This window comes from Diadema antillarum, unplaced genomic scaffold (assembly GCF_040938485.1).
Source record: "Diadema antillarum isolate AM-2024a unplaced genomic scaffold, OU_Dant_1.0 seq00000161_RagTag, whole genome shotgun sequence".
Classification (NCBI taxonomy): domain Eukaryota; kingdom Metazoa; phylum Echinodermata; class Echinoidea; order Diadematoida; family Diadematidae; genus Diadema; species Diadema antillarum.
This window is the reverse complement of record NW_027271232.1, coordinates 1,642,426-1,667,895: the sequence shown is the minus strand read 5'-3', so window position 1 is coordinate 1,667,895 and position 25,470 is coordinate 1,642,426. Positions and strand designations below refer to the sequence as shown.

The 25,470-nt window shown below is 40.8% G+C and overlaps 2 protein-coding genes across 2 annotated transcripts; both read left to right on the top strand.

Annotated features, from left to right (window-relative positions):
• The first annotated feature begins 13,328 nt into the window (after nt 1-13,328).
• On the top strand, nt 13,329-13,724 carry LOC139728023 (uncharacterized). Its single transcript, XM_071638989.1, has one exon. The coding sequence runs from the start codon at nt 13,329-13,331 to the stop codon at nt 13,722-13,724; it is 396 nt and encodes a 131-aa protein (XP_071495090.1).
• A 7,208-nt stretch (nt 13,725-20,932) lies between these two features.
• Nucleotides 20,933-21,511, top strand: LOC139728022 (uncharacterized). Its single transcript, XM_071638988.1, has one exon. The coding sequence runs from the start codon at nt 20,933-20,935 to the stop codon at nt 21,509-21,511; it is 579 nt and encodes a 192-aa protein (XP_071495089.1).
• Nucleotides 21,512-25,470: the final 3,959 nt, after the last annotated feature.

Genomic DNA, 25,470 nt, shown 5'->3' with positions numbered 1-25,470 from the left:
AGAGCGAGTGAGCCGAAATTTGTATATTTCCGTGTCATCATTACGTTTTGTTCTTATCTTGTTTGATTTTTTTTTGCGCCCCCCCCCCCTGCTTCAGAACGAAAGAAATTGTAGTCGCTGCTCCGTTTAATATTTTTCCTGCTTAATATAAAATGACATGTGTGAACACATAGACATTGTCATTTTGCCGGTGTCATCATTACGTTTTGTTCTGATCATTTATATATATATATATATATATATATATATATATATATATATATAAATTTTGGTGAGCGAGCTCAGCGAGCGAGCCGGAAATTTTTGTATTTCAGCTTACAAAACGTGGAATTCTTGTGTGAACACAATAAATATTGTCATTTTGTCCCCCCCCCTCCCCTATCCGGGCGAGGTTTTTTTTTTTCTTCTTCTTCTTTTTTCAGCCCGTTTTTGTCCCCGCCGAACGAGTTCGAGCAGGGGACTATGAAACGGGCTCCGTACGTGTGTGTGTCCGTGTGTCCGTGTGTCCGTGTGTCCGTCCGTCCGTCCGTCCGTGTGTCCGTCCGTGTGTGCGTCCGTGTGTGATCAAAACGTTCAAAATGCTACTCCTTCGCCATTTCTAACCCAATTTTGATTCTGTTTGCTTTATATGATAGCACTACATGGGAGCTTTGAAACTTCTATACAGAATTTCAATTGTGACCTTTGACCTTGACCTTTGACCTATATTGTACATTTTGCTTCAAAATGCTACTCCTTCGCCATTTCTAACCCGATTTTGATTCCGTTTGCTTTATATGATGGCACTAGGTGAGGGCTTCAAAACTTCTACACAGAATTTTGACCTTTGACTTCTTTGACCTTTGACCTTGATTTTTGACCTATATTGTACATTTTGCTACAAAATGCTACTCCTTTGCCATTTGTAACCCGATTTCAATTCCGTTTGCTTTAAGTGATGGCACTAGGTGAGGGCTTCAAAACTTCTACACAGAATTTTGACCTTTGACTTCTTTGACCTTTGACCTTGATTTTTGACCTATATTGCACATTGCCTACAAAATGCTACTCCTTCGCCATTTCTAACCCGATTTTGATTCCGTTTGCTTTATGTGATGGCACTAGGTGAGGGCTTCAAAACTTCTACACAGAATTTTGACCTTTGACTTCTTTGACCTTTGACCTTGATTTTTGACCTATATTGTACATTTTGCTACAAAATGCTACTCCTTTGCCATTTGTAACCCGATTTCAATTCCGTTTGCTTTAAGTGATGGCACTAGGTGAGGGCTTCAAAACTTCGACACAGAATTTTGACCTTGACTTCTTTGACCTTTGACCTTGATTTTTGACCTATATTGCACATTGCCTACAAAATGCTACTCCTTCGCCATTTCTAACCCGATTTCGATTCCGTTTGCTTTATGTGATGGCACTAGGTGAGGGCTTCAAAACTTCTACATAGAATTTTGACCTTTGACTTCTTTGACCTTTGACCTTCATCTTTTTACCTATATTGTGCATATTGCTACTAAATGCTACTTCCGGCGGGGACATATATTACGCACCGCGTAATTTCTACTTTTCCTTGTTTCGTTTTTGGCGCCCCCGGGGAGTGGCGCCCGGGGCACGTGCCCCCCTTGCCCCCCCCCCCCCCCCCCCCTCCCCCTAGATACGCCACTGCACGTGAGGCACACGTCACGTCGGGGAAAGTTCGTTACTTACCACTAGAGAGCAGCTAGATTTTGTCCTGGATCAGATGTATACATACAGTGCACTCCCGATATAACGAAGTCGTCGGGACCAGAGATTATAATTCTTTCGTTACATTAAAATTTCGGTTTGTCCGAACAGTAAAGTTCATTCAGTATATAGCTCATGTGGACCTAAATTTCTACTTCGTTGTTAACGAGAATTTCGTTATAACCGCGTTCGTTTTTAACGGGAGTGCACGGGATATGTATAATTTATCCTCGCACCCCAAACCAAACTGTTTCGACAACTTTTTGTGTTTGATCACTGCGACAGAAATCGACAAGCGGCGAGTCTCAGTCTCGTCATGTCTCGGCTGTGACGTACTGAAAACGTACCTGGTACCCGATGGTGAACCCGATCTCCTCCAGGCTTCCTTATTCACGGATTTTTGGATCACAACCGATGGCTCCACCATCAACTTCTTCTACAAGCAAAGACAGGTACCGCTCTTCTCTTTCACTCCCTCGTCAGCGCTGACCTTTGTAGCAGATGGTTTCGGTGGCGTGATGGGTACTAAGTACCACATCAAAGTCAACAAAGGTAACTTTTCAAACGTTTTCATTATTAGATTAATAAGAGTTTTATAAAACGTTGGCAAACTTAATTTTTCTTGCAAGGAAATTATCTTTAAAAATATATGTGCAACTTGACGGCATATGAAGAGAAAAAGAAGAAAAAGTAAGAAAATATAAATCAATATATGATTCCTCTTTCATTGTTTTTTTCATTTCGTGAAGGGACTGTGATCAATGTCTCTGTGGTCCTTTAAAATTTCCTTCAATGACCAAGAATAGCAAACTCCTTGGCATTGCATGTATTTGAAACTCAGAGCACACTGTTTACTAAACACTTAAAATATTTGGGGAAAATTGTGGTTTTACATAATGCGTGACCATTACGGGACCATTACTGCGCAAGATAAACAAGTGGACCTCTTCCAACTTCAAGATCCGTATGGAGTATGGACTCACTAAAAGCCAGGATTTTCCGGAAGTATGCTTGGTTATGCCCTTAAACCCCACCAGGAGCAGTTATCAAAAGAAAGAAAAAAAAGGAGCCCCCCCCCCCCCCCCCAATGCGATCACTGAAAATTACGTATTCATCACAATTTCCCTTTGATACTTACAGTTTAGCATTGTTGCTTTGCCCTCAAGGTTCTACCCAGAGAGGAAGACGACGTGTGCTGGAGTACCTCAATAATGGCAAGAAGAACGTGCGTATCACCCACTCCGACCAACTCATTAACCTCATGGATGTGAATGGTCAGCTCATCACTGAAATAAGTAAGTCGTTATTATTCATCCCTCCAAGTGGGTTTCTTTGAGCGCTCTCCTAAAGCGTACGGTACCGTACTATACCCGATATATAGAAACGCTTCCAATATGGCATGGTTAATGGTACGATACGGTTAGTCTGGTTCGCTTTCACTTCGCTTTTTTTAAGCACTCCAACGAGGCCTACTGTGTGTTGTTGTCTTCTTTCTAATGCTTATAGGAGGCAACCTATACAACTGCTTGGTAAAACTTTGAGACCCAAGCTCCTATTCCTTTTTTCACACGGCCCAGACCGTTCACAGTCCACACTTGTAGATGACGCCAAGCCTATCATGTAATGGGAGCTCACATCACAGTTTGGTATAGCTAAATGTAAAAATGAAATTACCAGAATTTAAAGCATTTAATTCCGGTGCTGCTGTCTGTCGCCAGAGAAAAGTATTAGGCCTACTGAAAAAAAAAAAAGATGACTAGCAGAAAATGTCGCATTTTCTTGCTTTGTACGTATTTGAATTGCAATCCTCCTTTATGAGAGCTATTATTAATCTTAATAAAAAAAGAACACACAAAACATATATATATATACATTTCCATTCCGAGTTATCATAAACAGCAAAGTAACATTTGTGCATGTCACAATACTTCTTTTTTTTTAATATTGTTCAACCAAGCACTAGCAGTAAAACTCTTTTTTCGCTTTTCTAACTGCAAAGTGTACGACAAACTGCCTGCACTATCGAGAACTTGATTAACATTAATTTCGGCAATGAAACCACGATTTTGAAATGTGAAATGCAATACATGAAGTAGTTTGTGTGACTGAATGATCCGTGGTTGATATTCCTGCTCGTCGCTGTCTACAAAACTCGTCTGCTTCTCCGTTTCAGCATGGGAAGGCGATCTGATGGAGATGCGTGGGTCTCGTGGAGGAGCGGCGATTTCAAGCACGTCGGACCCCAGGTGCCTCTTCCGGGATCCCTCCATCCTCGTCTGGTTCGATTTCGGCGACGACAGAATCATTGTCGGCACCGTCGGCAAGACAGGACGCTACCCATGTCTGGAGGTGCCGCTGCTCCCGAACCAGGTTGTGGAGAGTATTTCGTTTGGGCGACAACACATCCCGTGGGAGCTCGCTGTGGCCGCCAAGCCCGACTCTCTGTTGTATCAGAACAGCGTCACGTATCTCCTCAGATACTGAACTCGATATTTTTGTTGAATCGAAGCCATTGCCATGGTATGCACAAATGTCATAAAGTCATTCTTATCCATTAGTTGTATAGTTTTACTGCAAATGCAATGACCTGCTGTGCGAGTCTGGTCATAGCAGCTCAAAGAAATGATTAATCAATTACTGTTTACATGAACAGAGGTCTACCAGTCAGCCCACTTCTTTTTACTCTCCGTTTGCCACATTTATTGTAGGTTTGTGTGTGGTTTTGGTTTTTTTGTGTAGGTTTGTTTGTGCATATTTAAGTCATTGGCATAGAAAGGGTTAACAAGATGTTGTAATCCCCGGGGTTGCAATCCACAGCATAGATTCCATCTATGTACAGCTCTCAATATCATTCTCTTTCAAGAGTAGTCCTTGATCTGTGCGTTTATGATGTATATGACTGATGTAACAAAGAAATAAGTAGGCCAACTGGTAATCTGTTCCTTAAAAAGATCAGTCTAATTGTCAAGATTTTATCTCCCCCACCATGCAATAATTGTTACCCAAAGTAGAATGTCCTCTTCCAGTCATGATATATACAACTTAACTTGCGTGAAAGGCGACCTCACGTCTCTTCGTTCGTTGTGATATATTCTGGGGATTTACAAACTAATCTTCATATTTTGCATTGGCTTCATATGCAGGATTGTGGTTCAAAGAATGGACCAAGAATGTGTGGTTTACCATTGTCTTGCTATTACACCAATATATTGCTGATGACTTTGAAACATTTTCTATGATTGACATGAAAAAAAAAAGTACTTTGATTTGATCAGAAAGAGGACTGGCAGAATAAAATAACCTCAACACAAGCTAATGACACAGTACAAACCAGATGAGAAGAAATTTGACATTTAACATGCCGTGGCACCGACCTGGAATGTTGACGACTACGGATCTTATGTAAGTGTAGTGTATTCCTACAAGAGTTTGAGTAGCTGGCATTAACTGTGAATCTTGTTTAAGGTAGCGTGTAATTGATGATTGCCAGCGCATTCATCTGGTAGTCACACCTTCTTGATAACTGTTTTAAAATATGAATTATGGCATATCTATATCCTTTCATTGTATTTGTTATGTATAATCTAAGGACTCGATTGTGTTCATAATGTGCAATCTGTGGAGGATAACCAGCTTTCTAATCAATACTCAAAGCTTCTTTGCCTACTTCTTCTTCTTCTTCTCTCTCTCTCTCTCTCTCTTTTGAGACAATGTATGACATAATTTTAAAAGATATGTGGTATTACATGTATTTTAAACTATATATATACATGATATTGTTTTAAGCAGGTGAAATTTTAAAAAAAAATTCTTTGCACTTGCACTATCTATTTACAATGTAGCTCTCACTCAGCTTCTTTCGAAGGTGATATGTAGGAATAAAAGCATTTGGTTTGAATGGATGAAGTTGTCAAGTCTGTCATTTTGCACTCTGTGATTTCCACTGTTGATTATGACACTCAAGATACGTTTGGCTCCATCCTTTGAAGAACCAATTCTTGAAAACAAACAAACACAAACTAATACAAACAAATTACAAATAAACAAAACTCATCTGGTATCAAGTACATGTCATATATTTTCAACATGTCACGTAAATTTAATTAAAAGTTGTTGAAGTCTTACAGTGCTAAAGCAAAACTGTACAAGTTATATCGATATCGGGCCTCAAACAATAAAGTTCTTAAATTTTCCAAATTTCATGAAACACTGACAACAGTTCCAATCACATACAATGTAGAAAAGGTGACATGAAGTGAGTTTTTTGCTGTTGGTTTGTACTGTAAAATTTCACGAAAATCATAATACTTGTGGACACTCAGCAACCTCTCACCTTTAATCCCATCATTGATAAGCTCTTACCACTATTATTTCATAAAATGAATACATGTACAATGAATACTCACAATTTACACTTTTTGACAATTACAATACTTATTAACACTTCAGACACTTCATTTCAGATCTTCTAAATTATATTGGATGGTTGTAACTAGTATTAACGCTTAAAAAAAAAAACACTCAAAGCTTTAATATTCTACAACAATCTTTTTTAACATCTAATCTTAATGAGACTTTTACTCTCCTGTTTCATATACATGTAATTCCTTTAGGGTTAAAAAAAGCAATATGAAATAGAGTTTCAGTTTAAGTAAATAATTATCATAATTATTCCCACTTGTCAAAGTCTACAATGCAAGCATTACACCCAAGATAATTAGGTAACCACTGGATTCAATACATCCATAAAAACATTTCCATCATCCTAATCTTGGTACAGTGTATACTGTTACAGCACATTTTGGTAAATTACCAAAATGTGCCATAACATGTTATGGCACATTTTGGTACCTGCTCATTTTGGTTAATTTACCAAAATGTGCCAGACATTGACAGCCCACTTTGGTAACTTTCTGCTCCTCCACAATCATCACAGAAACCAAGCAAATTTTAAGTGCAGTCGGTTTTTGTCCTCACCGAATGAGTTCAGTAGCCTAAAGGACTATGAAACGACATGTTTGTGTGCGTGTATGTGTATGTGTATGTATATATGTGCTCGAAATGATAAGATTTGCTTCCTCTCTGTCATTTCTGGGCCGATTTTGCTTCTGATTGCTTTGACTTACGGAGATAGGTAGGGCTCTGAAACTTTAAAAAGGAATTCTGAAATTCATTAATTATGCAAATTTGTGATTTTTTCCGGAATTAAAATTAACGAAAATGTTACTTCTACGTTTAAAAGTGGGTTTTGATTCTGCTTCTTTAATCTATAGGGCATGGTTGGGACTACCAAAGTTCAATAAAGAATGCTAAAATTTACAAATTATGCAAATGTATGCATATTTTTGCATTTTCCCAAAAAATAAGCGAAAATGCTACTTCTCCATTTTACAGTGCATTTTTATTCTGCTCGTTTAATCTGCTAGGGTTTGATTGGGACAACCAGAGTTCAACACAGAATTCTGAAATGTATTAATTATGCAAATTTATGCCTTTTTAAAAAGAAATTTACAAAAATGCTTCTTTGACTTTTTACAATGGATTTTGAATTTCTTCGGGGTTTTTTTTTCTGATGGCTTGTTTGGGACTACGAAACTTCAACACCAAATTCTGAAATTCATTAATTATGCATAAGCAAATGTATTTAAAAAATTTCAGAAATTAATGGAAATGATACATCTCCTTCATTAAACAGTGGATTTTGATTCTGGTTAATTCATCTGATGGGGCTTAATTACCGGTAGTCAAGACTTCCAAGCCTCAACACAGAATTTTGAAATTCATTAATAATGCCTAGACAAAATGACCAAGTGTCAATTATGAGCTCGATGAAGACCCCTCCCCCTTTCCCCTGGGGAAAATAATTGATCCAAAAGATTGGTTTTACTCATGGGTGACGCTACAATTGGCAGGGGCGTGTCAAATGATAAAAACAAAACGGGAGGGAAAAAGGAGACAAGGGAAAAACGAAGAGGGTGGGGGAAAGAGACGCCTGTTCATTTAATGCTTCAATAAATTCACTTATGAGTCATCTTGCCCACCCTCTCTTTAAAATACACTGGTGCTGGCCCCGTTTTAAATTTTGCCTCTATCTTTTTTTCTTTTCTTTTTTAAATCTGGTGACTTCCCTCCTAACAAAATCTGAGTAACTCCCCCCACCCCCCGTGTTTCTATAGTTTCAAGTATAGGGCCTATAGAACTATTTCTTGGTAAACCAAGGCCGCATCACAAGAACGGGCCCTACCAAAAGCCGAGAAGAACAGGCCCCCCCCCCCCCCCCCAAAGAGAACTACAAGCAAAAAATATGCTTAGTCTAATGAGACTAATTATGATGGTGATTTAAAAGCATACAGAGTATAATTTTATGTAAAAGCACTGATTTCAAAGGAAATATGGTGATTAGCAGCTATATCGTCCATCGATCCGATGAATATCATCATTTACAATGCGAAAGTGTAATTATACATATCGCGGGTACTGCTTATCACGATTACCAGAGACTCCAACCCCAAACATCTCTTCAGTGGGAGATTCTCCCATCAAGACCACCTTGCAAACGCCCTAACGGGAGGCGCATTTGCGTTTTACAATCTTGTCTGGGCATTTCCTCCAAAAATTGCAATGAAGCGGCTAGAGTTCACTCTAGGCAAGTCCGCATCGCAGTCAACCAAGGCAAGGTTGCTGCAGCTTAAATTGGTATAAGGTAGAGGCGCTCCATATTTCTTGCGAACCAAGCATGTCAGCTGGCTGAACTCTATCAAAAGCACCCGAATTCCTTCGGTGCAGTAAAAGTGTTTTTTCGAACTAATGTGTACCAGTGAATTCATCTAATCATGGATCATGGCAATGAAAAGAGAATCTTGAAAACACCCTCTTTCCTTGGAAAACTAGATATATCACTACGGCGACTGATATGCCTCCGCCATAATGCATGGTTCTCCTAATAGGTCTATAGTACAATGTCTTGACAATGTGTGATGACAGTTTCACACAATTGGCAAAATATTAAAATGACAGGTTTGCCAAAAATGTGCTGAATGTTCACTTTCCTAGAACTAGGTTCAATTGGATGAATGATTAAAATGTCAGAGTGCAGGTATTTGGGGAACTGATGATTTTTACTTGACTTTTGACCCTTTTATAAGTTTATGCATTGAGTAATTTTCAAGGTATTGAGAAAAAGTATAATTTCAGTATCAAATGGGACAATAGCATTACCTACACCTGGCCTTTGACCTTTGACCTCACAGTTCCAAAGAGAATCACTGTTAGGTTGAACATGCATAAATATGTAAGTTTCATGATGATACCTTGAGTTACTTTTTAGATATGGAGGAAAAAGTGCAATTAAACACTTTCACTTGACCTTTGACCTTTTGACCTTTGACCTTTTGGCAAGAAACTTCCCACAGAATATATATCGGGTAATACATGCATATACATCCAGTTTAAAAAAAAACAACCTTCAGGCATTGCATAAATATAAGGAAAGTAGTGATATTTTGAGGAGGTGACCTTGACCTTTGACCCCTGACCTTTGAACCATGACCCCCAACTTCCCTAGATAATCACTGTCCATTGGAACAAGCATATATACTAAGTTCCATGAAGATACCTTGAACCATTTGCAAGATATGGAGAAAAACATGAATTTTCAACCTTTTTTTTCACAAAATAACCTGTGACCTTTGACCTTTGACCCCGTGACCCTAAAATCCAAACAAAGTATCATCCCCCCAGGATATACCCTCATACCAAGTTTGATGTAAAACCACCACACGGTTCTTGAGATATCGACAAAAACAAAACGGGACGGACGGACGTATGGACATACGGACGGACGGACGGACGACCCGAAAACATAATGCCTCCGGCCACTTCGTTGGCGGAGGCAGAAAAACACACAAGACAGATGGGGATAGTAAGAAACCTCGTGCCCTAGATTCTACACAGCATGCGCCTGGTAATGAACCCCTCTCCCGGCCCGATGAGATGGACATGTGTTCGCCGACTGCGAGTAAAAGTGACGGCCTGAATCAATGTGGTATGGAACGCCCGTTGTACTCGGAGGTGACAGAGGGAGAATCTCCCCCAGTTTGGTTCACTAGGTTCTTTGAAGGTTTTGAGTCCCGCCTCGAGAAACACATTGAGGCTCTCACGATAGCAAAGGTGAGTGAGCTTTCTATCTGTATCTCCGAACAAGAAGAGAAGATCCTAGCATGCACAATCCAGATCGCTGATATGGAAGGGGAAATAAAGAAACTGACGAAGGACAACATGTATCTGCTAGACAAAGTGGATGATCTAGAGAATAGGGTGAGGAGGAACAACCTGATACTCCACGGCGTTCCTGAAAAAGAGGGCCCAGCTTCCAAGGAGGATACAACAACTTTTCCTCTGCCCTCTACACTCTGGCCTCAAAACATAAGGTTCTGGCTCAAAGTAAGAACAAGGTTTTGATTTACATTTCAAATTGTTTCTCTTATGTACTGTACCAGAATAGGGGAAATGCTGGAGGTGTTGTACATGGTCTGCGGAATATTATTTCTCATATGCATGGGAAACATGAGGCCTGTGGAAAGTGGTGTAAGGCTGAACAAAAAGGTGAAGCATACAGATACAGTCGCCTCTCAAGAGGAAAGCTTCTCTCCAATCCTGAACTGCAGGAAGACCTCACCAATCTCTTGGAAATCCATGTGCGAAATGCTGAACGACTAGCTCCTTGTGGTTCAACTAAAGTCAATGAATCATTCAACAATCAAGTGGCTCAAAAGGCACCAAAGAGATGCCATTACTCAAGTTCTGAAAGCCTTCCTTACAGGCTTGGAGCAGCCGTTTCCCAGAAAAAACTGTGGGCACTCTTACATGCAAAATGTGTTCCAGCATGTCCTAATCTCTCCTGGCAGCACGCATGATGTTCGTCTCAGGAACATTGCAAACAAGGCTAGAAAGAGGAAAATATATATAATAATATAATATATCAATTTATAAAGCGCAAAACCTATAGACATATATTCTTCTGTGCTGCAAAAACTTCTGATGTGCTTGATAATAATGAACAATAAAATGAAAAGATGTGTCTTTAGCCTTGATTTAAAAACTGCTATGGTTGGGGATTTCCGGACTTGTAATGGTAGATCATTCCAGAGTTTGGGAGCTGCACAGGCAAATGCTGTCTCCCAAAGTTACTTTTGTTTTACATGTTGGAATTTGTAAAAGAAGAGTGTCCTTAGAACTGCGCAATTTGTGAGTGTGTCTATGAGATTTAAATACTAATAATTAGGATATGTACCTGGGGGCTTGACCGATGAGTGACTTATATACAATCAACAAAATCTTAAACAATATTCGTTTACGAATCGGAAGCCAGTGTAAGTCTTTCAGAAGAGGAGTAATCCTTGAAAACCTGGGTTTATAGCAGATAAGCCTTGGGCAGGAGTTTTGGACTCGCTGCAGGCACCCAACTTGAGAATCAGAGAGTTCGTATAATAACATTGAAGACTTCACTACAAGACGTTCAGACAAGGGGACAGCTGTTGGAACAGACAAACCTTGTGAGTGGACGAAACCTCGTCGAACTTCTATTCCAGTAAAAATTGAAGAGATAGATTACAGGCGAAACAAGACAACACCAACGAAGCCTGGTCCAACTCCAAAAGACTATACCCCTATGAAAGATATTGGACCAAATGTGATCTTGAACATCCAGCAGAATCTTTAAAAAGTAAGTCTCATTCTGTTTTGTACATACGGGAAATCTCGGCCCCCTTAGTAAACTCGGCCCCCACAACATTTAGCTCAATGAATTTCAATTTTTTCTTGCTTTGGCAAGAACAAACAGCTTCAAAAATTCGTAGATGGATTTCTGTAAGCTGATGATTATTCTTACAATACTAACTTAGCAAGAAAAATTGAATTTCATTGAGCTAAATGTTATGGGGGTTGAGTTCTCCCGTATGTACGGTACTTCTTTTCAGTTTTGTTTTCTAGGATCATTATCTTATTTCGCGTTAATTTGATATGCCACTCGAATAATAATTCTTGTTTTGAGGTACAATCACAAAGGAAAGTGCTAATTAAACTAAGCACGAATTTCATTTTAAAAACATATATCAGCTCTATGCATGTACCAAGCACAGTTGTGTACATGAATGTACGGAAAATGGTTTATTTGATAGAATCAGTTCCACCCCCCCCCCCCCCCACCATAAGTGCCACTTATCAAAATTTTGATCAGCAAATACTTGTAATCCAGGTAACTTGATCATCAAACCCATCATTAAAGGACTGAAAAGGGCCCTTGGTGCATATTCCAGTGCAGAAGGTATAAGAAATCCAAAACTATGAAGTAAAAACTTGAGTGATTATCTTTAAAAAAAATTCTTTGTCCTGTTTTCTCATTTTCTCATTTGCTACCAGTCGCACATCGCATTGCTTTCAAGATCTTAACAACTGTATACAAGTGTCTTCAAGGGAAAGCTCCAACTTATCTTAGATCTCTGATCATTCCATACTGTTCTGCTCGCCCTGGACTACACTCAAGTGCAGATAGCACCTTACTCCATGTACCCAAAACAATCAGTAGAGCGAGGGCAATGCTTTTGTGACGGCTGCACAGCGATTGTGGAATGATTTACCTCGGTTCGTCCGCATTTCCCCATCCCTTGATGTCTTCAAGAAGAATCTTAAGACTTTCCTTTTTGATGCCAATCTGTAACTGAATGTTGTTGTAAAGTGCTGTGAAACCAGTCATTGACTGTGTGAGGGCACGATATAAATGATCTGATTGTATTGTATTGTATTGTATTTTTAGATCTGTGAAGAGACTCACCCTGGGGCATTGTTTCTCAAACTTATTTCATCACCACCAGAGAACCCATCGCACGTACCTTATACACTCCCTGTATCAAGAGTACAAGCAAATGCCATGGTCAATCGCATTCGAGGAGTATTTGGTGCTAAACACCACTGATGAACATTTAGACTTCATGAAAGATCTTGACTAACGTGACCCAGCATGGTTACAAGCCAGAAAGGGATGCATCACTGCAAGTCTTGCTAATGCTGGAACGCACTGTGAAAGATCCTTAAAATCCATTGAAGACCCTGAAGGATCGCATTCTTGGTACATCCAAGCCCTTTAATAGCGCTTCTACTGAATTTGTAAAAGAGAAAGAGGAAGGGGCAAGGCAACTGCATTCTGTTGAAGAAGGGTCGAAACACAAGAATATTAAAGTTCAGGAATGTGGATTGTTTTGCATCAAGGACAAACCTTACATCGGTGCTTCTCCTGATGGGATCATCTCAGGCAGTTGCTATGACACACCTAAATTGTTAGAAATTTACTAAGTGTTCTTTCAAGCACCGTAACATTGAACCAGAGAGGATTCCCCTCCAAGATCCTAACTATCATCTTGAAGTACTTGACGGTATATTATCATAGAAAAACTCGTCTTCACGGTATAGTCAGATTCAGTTTCAAATGGGTGTGACTGGATTGACAAAATGTGACATAGTGATATACACACAAAGAGGAATTCATGTTATTCACCCTGCCATACCTCCCCGCGGATCACATTCCTGCAATCTTCCTCAATCTTTCGAGGATGGCAGCAACACCCAACTTGGCTGAGTTCACAGAGTACGTCCGCACCACATGGATCGATGGCACACTGTGGACACCGAGCATGTGGTCAGTGTTCAATGAAGCAGTGAGGACAAATAATGACGTCGAATGCTGGCGTGGCATGCTCAATCGACACGCCAAGAGTTCCAACCTCTCCTTCTACAAACTGGTACATCTCCTTCAAGAACAGGCAGCACTGATACACCTTCAGGTCCGTCTTCTCTCTGCGAACAAACTGAAACGTCGACAGCGCAAGCAATACAGACATGCTCAGGGACAGCTATTTGAACAGTGGGACGACTACATCGCCAGGAACAAGACCGCCAAGGAGCTGCTCAGAAGATGTTCTCACATCATGGCGCCGACTTTGGATTGATTTGATTTGCACATTCCTGCAATCTTCCTCAATCTTTCGAGGAAGGCAGCAACACCCAACTTGGCTGAGTTCGCAGAGTACGTCCGCACCACATGGATCGATGGCACACTGTGGACACCGAGCATGTGGTCAGTGTTCAACGAAGTCGTGAGGAAAAACACGACGTCGAAGGCTGGCATGGCATGCTCAATCGACACGCCAAGAGTTCCAACCTCTCCTTCTACAAACTGGTACATCTCCTTCAAGAACAGGCAACACTGATACACCTTCAGGTCCGTCTTCTCTCTGCTAACAAACTGAAACGTCAACAGCGCAAGCAATACAGACATGCTCAGGGACAGCTATTTGAACTGTGGGACGACTACATCGCCGGGAACAAGACCGCCAAGGAGCTGCTCAGAAGATGTTCTCACATCATGGCGCCGACTTTGGATTGATTTGATTTGCACATTCCTGCAATCTTCCTCAATCTTTCGAGGAAGGCAGCAACACCCAACTTGGCTGAGTTCGCAGAGTACGTCCGCACCACATGGATCGATGGCACACTGTGGACACCGAGCACATGGTCAGTTTTCAACGAAGCAGTGAGGAAAAACACAACGTCGAAGGCTGGCATGGCATGCTTAATCGACACACCAAGAGTTCCAACCTCTCCTTCTACAAACTGGTACATCTCCTTCAAGAACAGGCAACATTGATACACCTTCAGGTCCGTCTTCTCTCTGCGAACAAACTGAAACGTCGACAGCGCAAGCAATACAGACAGGCTCAGGGACAGCTATTTGAACTGTGGGACGACTATATCGTATATAACATATAATAATTGTTCATTGTCATACATAGTCATCTTGTATTAATTGTGTCCATAGAAATGTAAATGAAATAAAAATCATTAAAGGAATTCAATGAGTTGCGTATTTTTTGTGTCATTAAAGGAATTAAATGAATTTAGATGGGAGAGAAACAGCAAGAGAAAGAATGAGTGAGTGAGAAGCAGAGAGAAAGATTTGTACTTTTAAAATAATGTTAATACTGTATTGATTAATTGAGTGAAAAATTCACCAGGGAACAAGTGAAATCATAAATCGTAAATCACCTTGGAAACGCCTAAAATAGATGAGTTGAGTTTCATATAAATGTAAGAATGACCCAAGTCCAGGACTTGGGTCATTCTTACATTCATATGTAGCGCCCTCTCTCATCACTTATTGTCCAACCCCATATTTATAATACATATGATGCAGTTGCATCACACACCCACACACACACACACGCATAATATGAGCACACATGCCCCGCATTCAACACAACACACACACACACACACACACACTCACATACACACGCGTACAGACATATACACACATGCACACATGCACACATACACACACATATGCACGCATTCTAAAACAAATGTTACAGAGTTACTAATTTAATAATGGAGTAAATGAACACAAATCATTGTAAATAATTATGAACTTATTATGAATTATGATTTATCCAATTTATTAAGTAAGAGAGTAATCTTAAAGAACAGCCGGTGACTATGGGGTCTCAGCACGGGGGGCTGTGAACCCCATCCACCAACCAACGGTACTCCACTGCTGGTGCGGAATATTTATAGCATTATTCAAATAAAACTTTACCTGATACTGAGCAAGGCAATAACATAATACATCATTAATTTTAACATTTTCGTCTTAAAAAGGTGTAATATTTTTGTTTTATTTCAACAACTTGCGAGTCAGGGAGGGTAAGTTCAGCACGGGGGGGGGGGGGGGGGGGGGTTTCAGCCACCTTGGCAAATTTTGCCCTCTATCTTCGTTCAAACTAAATGAATATCAATCGCCTGTGTTACATCCATAGCCACAACTACCAGGCTCTTTGTTGCAAAGATTTAGTGTCGAAGATCAATACTTCCCAGCAGTACACTATATAGTGGCTGAAAACTCGCCCAGGTGGCCAAAAACTCCCTCCAAGTAAGCTTGTCTTATCCATGTTGCCATGGTCATATCTCGCACAGTTGAGGTTTTAAACTGTTTTTTACAAAATCCAGAAGACATTTACCAACACTAAGTAAACATTTCAATGATGTTAAACCAGAAAAAAAAGTGGAATTGGGTCTTGAATACTAGCTATTGTACACTTTTAGGGGCGGCTGAAAACTCACCCGGGGGGCCGAAAACTCCCTCCAAATAAGCCTTTGTTTCTATCCATGTTGCCATGGTAAATACCTCGTACAGTTATAGGTTTAATATACGATATGCTAAGGTACTAAGTACTTGAACAATTCATAAAAAGGTACTAAATACAATTCATGTGTTGTTCAATTCGGTTTTGTTGTCTTGTTCAACAAAATCTGCAAAAAAACCCTTAAGTGGCTGAAAACTCCCTCCTTTACTCTATATGTTACTGTAATTATTCTAATGGTAAAAGAGCACGATATCAATGCACATGAGCAAAAATATTAAAGGCTAAATATACATAAGATCCAGGTTCGGCTCTGGCCGATACATTTTAGTTCAATTAATACAGGTGTAGTTGAATAACTTGAATTGGAACAAAGCAATGAATGGTCAACAATACTCTCAGGCCTCAGCACATAATTTTTATTCCATGCTCACTATTTTTCCCCCAAAGGCCGCCATTATTTTCAAACATTTCTGCTTACAACTGTGGTCTTCTGCACCTCCCCCGACACATCTCAGTGTTCGTATTTTATTCATTATATTTCTTCATAAATTACACATGTACATTAAAATCTTATGTACACTGTAGTACTCAAGGTTTTGTATGGGAGACCTGCAGCTGCAAGAAGTGGGTAGCGCGGCGCCAGCACAGCTGTCAACTCAAGCTCAGTGAACTGCGGTGCACGAGAATAAGATGAAATTCTTCTTGGAAATCGTTCAGTTTGTAGCCCCAAAAACTACATGAAAGAATGACAGAATTCATATAATCGAAAAAGAATATTTTATGTCTACATAAATGATATTAAAAAAATGTGTTGATAAGGTAAAAGTGAAAACTCCTGATGAAAGCCAGTGCACGGCGACGGCTTCAGCTTCCTCAACCCCCGACGACGCAGACCCGTACCGCCGGGTGCGACGGCAGGGGTGGCAAAGGCCAGCGAGCCGAGCCGCGCAACATTAGGCATTACAGCTCGCAACTCGGTGAAGTCACCCAGATTTTGTTGTTTTGCTTTCACTAAATCTTTTTTTTTTTTCAAATGGGTATGAATCGTTCTGTTTAAATATGACCTTACATCACATTCTCCATGATCTAATTATTTATTTTGATGTGAACAAAGTGACAATTATTACGCAAAGGGCACAAATTCTACTCACGTTTCGCCATGGTCGAGCTCAGTTTGTTGTTGACAATTCTATCTCGCGTACGTATTCTCATCACAAGACTCTAGAAATATGCTGGCTTGCTGCTCTAAATAACAAAATTTCTTCACATTTACCGTTATGAATTGATAAGTGATACTTGTATGAACATTTCAATTCATAGATTTTATTAAAAATTCATGACATAGAACATTTTGACCTGAGGACGTCTTGGTGCCAGCTGGGCCCGGGGACGTTTTGGTCGTACCCGAGGACGTTTTGGCTCGGGGACGTTTTGACGTGGGGACGTTATGACAGGTAAGCGTTAGAGCAGAGCTACTGAAGAAGTACACTGGCAGTGGTAATTCTGAAAATGAAGAGCAAAGAGAGGAAGATCTGGAAACAGAGCGAGAACAAGGTCAGAGCAAAGAACAAAATGAGGGAGATATGGAAACGGACAGAGACCAAATTATGCAGAACAAAGAGCAAAGTGAGGATGATCACGAAATGAACAGAGACCAAGAGCAGCCTAAAGAGCAAAGATCTCGAGACGAAGGTTAATCTCATGCACGTGGCATACATTGTCACATATCAATGCTGATGTAGCACTATGGCTAATAAAATGGTACAAATTTACCCCATATGACCATAGGGAAAGCTTTCCATTATATATTCTTTCATGGTTTTCCCACATAGTTATTACTTCTACTAGAAAACTCTTGTGTATAATAGTGGGCAGCGATGCCAGAAGACACTTTGGAACCATAACCATTGTTTCTACATGCATCTCATGATCACAAGCCAGTCATATTGAATATAACAACTGTGGCAGATCCAGAATTTCATGGCGGGGGCACACAAAGTTCCAAAGGGGCGACTTGCGAAAATACTGAGAAATGTGTGCCAACATCACACACGCGCAGTGCCAACATCACACACGCGCAGTCCCTTGCAGCAGGGGTCCAGGGCCCTGGAAGCTCAGGGGTACTAGATGCTCTCTGGTGCAATCTGGGCCTTATTTGGGGAGGATTTAATTCCAGAAACTAATAAGACATAAAAAATGGGAAGGTCGATGTGGAAAAAGGCTCATCCCTTCCACAAGGTGTATCTCCACCCACATCATCCGTGAAAGTTGACTTGGAAAGAAGCTCATCAACTCCACAAGCTGTATCTCCACCAACATCACCCATGAATGTTGACTTGGAAAGAAGCTCATCAACTACACGAGCTGTACAGTGTATCTCCACCAACACCACATGTGAATGTCGAGTTGGAAAGAAGCTCATCCCCTCCACAAGCTGTATCTCCACAAACATCAAACGTAAATGTCGCATCAGAAGGAAGCCCCTCCCCTCCCCTTCCCTAATGTGGATTTGGAAAGAAGCATCTTCTCTTCTGCCAATTTAAAACTAGAAATGTCGCTATGGCGACTGGTATGCCTCCGCCATAATGCATGATTCTCCTAATAGGTCTAAATAGTACATGTGGACAATGTGTGATTACATTTTCACAAAATTGGCAAATGTTAAAATGACAGGTTTGTCACAAATGTGTTGAATGCTCACCTTCCATCACCTAGGTTTAATTGGATGAATAGGAGAGCATGTATTTGGGATTTACGGACTTTAACTTGACTTTGACCCATTCATACATTTATGCATTGAGTAATTTTCAAGGTATGGAGAAAAAGTGCAATTTCTGTATTGAATAGTAAATTGTTACCATTTTCATCTGGCCTTTGACCCTAAAATTCGTAAGATAATCACTGTCAGGCAGAAGATGCATAAATATGTAGCACGTTTCAAGATAACTTGAGCCACTTCCGAGATATGGAGGAAAAACTTAGTTCAGCACTTTCACTTGATCTTTGACCTTTTGACCTTTGAGGCAAAAACAAAAGAAAAAAAAAACTTTCCAGAGAATCTCTATTAGGTTAAACATGCATACACCTAGTGTAAAAAAAAAAAATCCTGCTGGCATTGCACAAACATGAGGGAAATATTTAGTAAAATTTTAAAGTGTTGCCCTTGACCTTTGACCCCATGAACCCTAAATTCTCTAGATAATCACTGCCAGTCAGTACATGTATATATATACTATGTTCCATGAAGAGACCTTGAACAATTTCCAAGATACAGAGAAAAAAGGTGAAGTTTTGATATTTTTACTTGACCTTTTGACCTTTGACCTTTGACCTCATGACCCAAACTTTCACCAGAGAATCTTAATTGGGTAATACATGTATACACTAAGTTTCAAGAAAATATCTTCAGGCATTGCATAGATATGAGGGAAATAGTGAGATTTTATGTATTTGACCTTGACCTTGAGCATGTGCACCCAAAAGTTGATAGGCACAACTTCACCCCCTAATACACATACATGCCAAGTTTCATTAGGATATCTCAAAAGCTTTTGATAGTTACCTTGTCCACAAAAAATTCATTACGGACGGAAGGACGGACGGAAGGACGGACGGACGGACGGACGGACGGACGGACAACCCGAAAACATAATGCCTCCGGCACCACTTCGTGGCGGAGGCATAAAAAAGGTAAGGTAGAGCTTGTAGAACAGTTCTGCGCATGGAAAAGCCACAAAAATGACAGTTTTTCTTTGAATAATTTACATCGGTTCTTCCAATCAAATCCAAATTTATAGAGTAGATAGCTTAAAGATTATAATCAGGTAATATCGAAAAAGGCAATATGCCATCCGTAATACTAATCAGATGGATATTTTTTCTTTACTAGAAGAATTTTCTTCTAACTAATCCTGGATTATGTATGCTGATTGCACAGTCTTTAGTGTTTACCTTTGGGCAGTTACATGTTAGTGCAGGAACATCATTAACTTCTACTCATGCCAGTTACACCTGTGCAGTGTGATTATGAGGAGTCACTAACTTTCTCTCTCTGCATGTACTGTGTGTGTAAATAAAAATTGAGCATTGAGAATTTAGGGTTTCTGGGACGAACACTGAACTAGGGCTTTCTATAGCTCAGTCGGTAGAGCACCGGGCTAGCATCCGGAGATCTCCGGTTCAAATCCCGATGGAATCCCATTTTCTTTGCTCATTTTTCCACTAATAAATAAAAATTAACTACATTCGTTCATCTTTGTTTTGCTATGTCTTGTCTGTCTGTTTGTTTGCTCATAAAAAGACATGATGATTTCTTCGTATTGAATGTAAAGTGTTCACCATAATCAAGCCATTAAGCGCAGATGCGGCACATTTGATCCATCGAACTTGCAGTAGCCACAAACATGGCGCATTCCTAAACTTGAAAGTGAAACCACGTCGTGTTTTGCACATTGGCACATCCACACACAGTGTAGCATTTAGACTTTCTGATTTCAGTCAGGGGAAAAGAAACTGGAATACTTAGGTGAAATATCCAACCACCCAACTACCCATGTTATGTCTACCATGTTATGTCCATACTACAGTGTTTCATAAATATGTCCACCACTTCATGCTTCAGTCTCACTGTCCAGTGTCCTTCACCGTCTAGTATTTTATGCGAGAGGAAAATCTTGCATATACTGTAGCAAGCCTAACCACTTTGCGAGGAAATGTCGATCCAGGAAAGCCTGCAGACCCCCAATTCACAACAACACGGACAGCTCGAACCCGCAGTCGCACCAACGTGATCGGGACGGATCATCTTCATCCCATGATCATCGTCGTCGACAGCAGTCTGCCAAACATAACAGGTATTCGCAAAGGAATCGCCGCGACGCGCACCACATTTCTCACGATGAATCATCGGATGATTACGCAGACAGCGATGCATCTGAGGTGCCCATCTTCCATGTTCATGCTCTGAATGGTAATCGACGTCTACCATGGGCTGACGAGAAATTGGAGGACAGAACATGTCCCTCACACTCGATACTGGGGCGAGTGTGAACATACTTCGAGAAGAAGACTTCGATCGGCTATCCCTAAGGCCAAAGTTGCACAGATCCAGAATACGTTTATTTGCATATGGATCCCGTGACCCTCTTCGCATCATCGGCAAATTTCGCACACTCGTGTCCCATGTCGATGACCACGCAAAGCTTGTGACAACAGAATTCTATGTGGTATCTGGCAACTTCTCTACGTCATTGCTCAGCTACACGACCGCCACAGAGATCGGATTGATAACAGTTCACGGATCAGTGAACAATGTGAAATCCTTGGAATGTGTAAGTGACCGTGATCGTGCTAAATTTCATCACAGCATCGTGAGTGCTTATCCGTCTCTCTTTGAAGGGATTGGAAAACTGAAAGGAAGACCTGTTCGTCTTCAAGTTGATAAAAACGTCACACCGGTTGCACAACCGCCGCGTCGTCTTCCTTTTCACTTGAGAAAGAACGTCGAGAAGGAACTCCACGACCTCGAAAAAGCGGACATCATCACACGTGAATGGCCCTACGCCTTTGATATCGCCCATCGTTGTGACCCCTAAACCGCACAAGCCTGAGCAAATACGATTGTGTGTGGACATGCGTGTCCCCAATAAAGCGATTACGCGATCACGCATATGCACACCGACGGTCGACGACATCATTCATCGTCTCAATGGGGCCGTCGTATTCTTGAAGCTAGACCTTAATAAAGGATACCACCAGCTTGAGCTGCACCCCTCATCACGCGAAATCACTGCATTTGCCACCCACAAGGGAACCTTTCGTTACAAACGCCTCAGTTTCGGAATAAATAGTGCAGCGGAAGTTTTTCAGGAGACAATTCGACTGCTCATTTGTGACATCGATGGCGTGATCAACATCAGTGACGACGTGCTGGTCTTTGGTCTGACGCAAAAAGACCATGATATCGCTCTTCATGCGGTTCTTACTCGACTCCGTGAGTACAACCTCACGCTCAACAGAGACAAATGCGAGTTTCGCACCGAGAAACTCGAATTCTTCAGGTACGTGTTCTCACGCGATGGAATATCGCCCGATCCGAAGAAAGTTGACTCGATCGTCAACATGGCACCACCGCAGAATGCCAGTGAAGTACGCAGCCTACTCGGCATGACAAACTTCTGTGCTTGGTTCGTTCCCGATTACTCCAAGACAACCGAACCGCTTCGCCGTCTCATTAAGCATGATGCTGAGTGGTGAAGGACACTGGACAGTGAAACTGAAGCATGAAGTGGTGGACATATTTATGAAACACTGTGGTATGGACATAACATGGTAGACATAACATGGATAGTTGGGTGGTTGGATATTACATTAGGGAAATGATGATTGTTTGAAATCCAATAAAATGAAACAGCCTGAAAACAACGCATGGCTATATTTTATAGTAGGGACTAATTGAAAACACCCAACGAATAAGCATTCACTTTTACAAAAGCTCTCTTGAGAAGATGAGAATATTCCCCCACTCGTGTAAAGTAGTGGGAGTGTCCATTATAACAGCAGCAAGCTTTAGGAGGTACATTTAATTGTACACGTACTTGTATATATTTTTTAAAATTCAAATTATTATAATTTTATTCATTTACCAGTACTTACTAATTTATTCATTCTTAGTATATACGTAATCAATCAACGCTGAACATTGCATATTATAGTTCGGCATCTTTATTGTGTGGGTGACCAGCATGTGCCGTACCTGTTTATGTTTTCATTTGTTTTGTTTTGTTTGTTTGTTTGTTTGTTTGTTTTTTAACCTCTAGGCCTCATACGTCAGTGAGTTTATTTTAAAGGGATTGTATGGTTTTGGCTGAGATCTAATTTCATGTTTCTAACATTTTTTTTTTGTGAGATAATGAGAATACCTGAAGTATGAAAAAGCATGTAATTTCATGAGAGAAGCCCACGTAAATTTTGAGCAGCGGAATTTCCGTGAACATGGTATACTGAATATGCCGAATATTTCGTGAGGTTTTTATTTTTCGTGAATTTCGAGTCAGCTGCTATTCACGAAATTAAAGATACGCAAAAATACTGACTCTACGGTCGATATGAATGGGAAGTACGTGTATACATTTCTCCGTTCAGTACAGGACTCCACGATCGCGAATTTAACCACTCACAAAATTGCGGGAAGTCCCGATTCGTGAAAATTGAGACTCGCGAAATATATGGCGCATACAGTAATATGGTGCTCACTATGCACACGCAGGTGCTGGCAAGTATAAAGGTGGAATCAGGAAGCAGGGGAAACGGGGTTCTGACTTTTTAAAAAAAAAACTTCAGGAACTGATGTTTTTCCCCGTTGTTCCCCTTTTTGGCCCGCGGGGGGATGTGCCCCCCCCCCCCTTCCTTTTGGCTCCGTCACTGAACAAGGTGTGGTAGTGACAACTAGAAATGTCGCTACAGCGACTGGTTATACCCCCGTCAAACATCATTTCATAAGCTTTGGTCAAAACAACATTTGATAAGCTTTGGTCAAAAAACTGAGGAAGTAGTTAAATCCGCAAGATCTTTCCTTGATCTTCTGCCATTAATATGCCGTTACCATGGCAACGTACTTTCGGGTACTGTCGAAAAATGCGTTTTGCACATCTACAACCAAAGGCACACGTCTGTACCAAGTTTCATGGAAATTGGGCACAAACTGAGGAAGTAGTTTGCAACACAAAATTTTCCATCATTTTGGCTCATAATACGTGAGCTGTTACCATGGCAACATACTTTTTGTCACTGTCAAGAAATGTGTCATGCTGACCTATATCCTAAGACAAACATTCAATATGAATTCCATGAGAATTGGAAGAACACTGATGAAGCAGTTTTGCCATGAAGCATTTTGCCCTATATTTTACCAATAACATGCCGTTACCATGGCAACGCACTTTTTGTCACTGCGGAAATATGTGTCTTGCACATTAACATATTCAGATGAACATCTGTACCTAATTTCATAAAAATTGATCAAAAACTGTGGGAGGAGTTCGCGACGCAAGATTTGTACCCATTTTTGCCCATAATATGCCGTTACCATGGCAACGTACTTTTGGGTACTGTCAAAAAATACGTCTTGCACATCTACAACCCAAGGCACACATCTGTGCCAAGTTTTATGGGAATCGGTTGAAAACTGAGGAAGTAGTTCGCGACGCAAGATTTGTACCCATTTTTGCCCATAATATGCCGTTACCATGGCAACGTACTTTTGGGTACTGTCAAAAAATACGTCTTGCACATCTACAACCCAAGGCACACATCTGTGCCAAGTTTTATGGGAATCGGTTGAAAACTGAGGAAGTAGTTCGCGACGCAAGATTTGCAACGGACCGACCGCCCGACCGCCCGACCGCCCGACCGACCGCCCGACCGACCGTCCGCTGATTCCTATATACCCCCTTCAAACTTCGTTTGGCGGGGGTATAATGATGATAAAAACAAGATTGCACAGAAGCAATTCCACAAAGGAACTGTAATATATGTGTAGTGCAGTCTGCAAACTCAGACCAGCATATTAGATGCAGTTGCTAGGCACCTATTATGTAACATGTACCCCTGTGAGGACCCAAGAGAACCCTCTCATGTACGCTGCAATATAAGCAGTTAACTTCACTTGCACTCCAGAAGCTGAGGAATAAAGAAGCACTGAACATATATCTGCTTGTGTCCACGTGTCTTGGTTGTATGGCTGTCTGAATCCACACATATATTATATAGAGACAATCTTTACATGGTGTCAGGAAAAGCTGGCAGTCATCACGCAAGCACTAAAACCACCAGGGGAATTACTAACAAGAGGAAACCCTGCAGACAACTGGAAATCGTGGAAACAACAATTCAGCATCTACAAGATTGCTAGTGGCTTGGGAAACAAAGGAAGAAATGTGCAAGTCAACACATTATTGCATGTGGCAGGTCCAGAAGCTCTTCGCATCTACAATACTTTCGATTATGCTGAGGATGAGGACCGTGAGGATGTGGATCTCCTGATCAAAAAATTTGATGGACACTTCCTCCAACAAAAGAACATAACATATGAACGACACATATTTCATACAAGGATACAACAACCCAGAGAAACATTTGATGATTTCTTGACGGATTTGAAGCAGAAAGCTGCGACGTGTGAGATTGGGAACTTGAATGATAGTCTCGTTAAAGATAGAATTATCATCGGTATAAGAGATGCATCGCTTCGCACAAAACTCTTGGAGAAGAGCGATTTGACATTGCAACAAACTATTGATGCTTGTCGAACAGCGGAGGTCACCAATGCTCAAACGGCTAATCTCACTGCAAGTGCATCGGCAGTGCAAGAGGTGCATGCAGTCAAGAAATCTCAACGAGGCAAGAACTCTAATTTTAAACCAGGAAAAAAGCCTCCACAACAACAGCAGACATCGAGAACATTTTCATGTCCGAAATGCGGTAACAAACACGGACCCCGCAGCTGTCCGGCATATGGCAAAACGTGCTCATATTGTGAAGGCCCAAATCATTT

What these genes read in the sequence shown, in the direction of transcription:
- LOC139728023 (XM_071638989.1), top strand. Translation starts at nt 13,329, where the DNA reads ATGGCAGCAACACCCAACTTGGCTGAGTTCACAGAGTACGTCCGCACC.
- LOC139728022 (XM_071638988.1), top strand. Translation starts at nt 20,933, where the DNA reads ATGTCCCTCACACTCGATACTGGGGCGAGTGTGAACATACTTCGAGAA.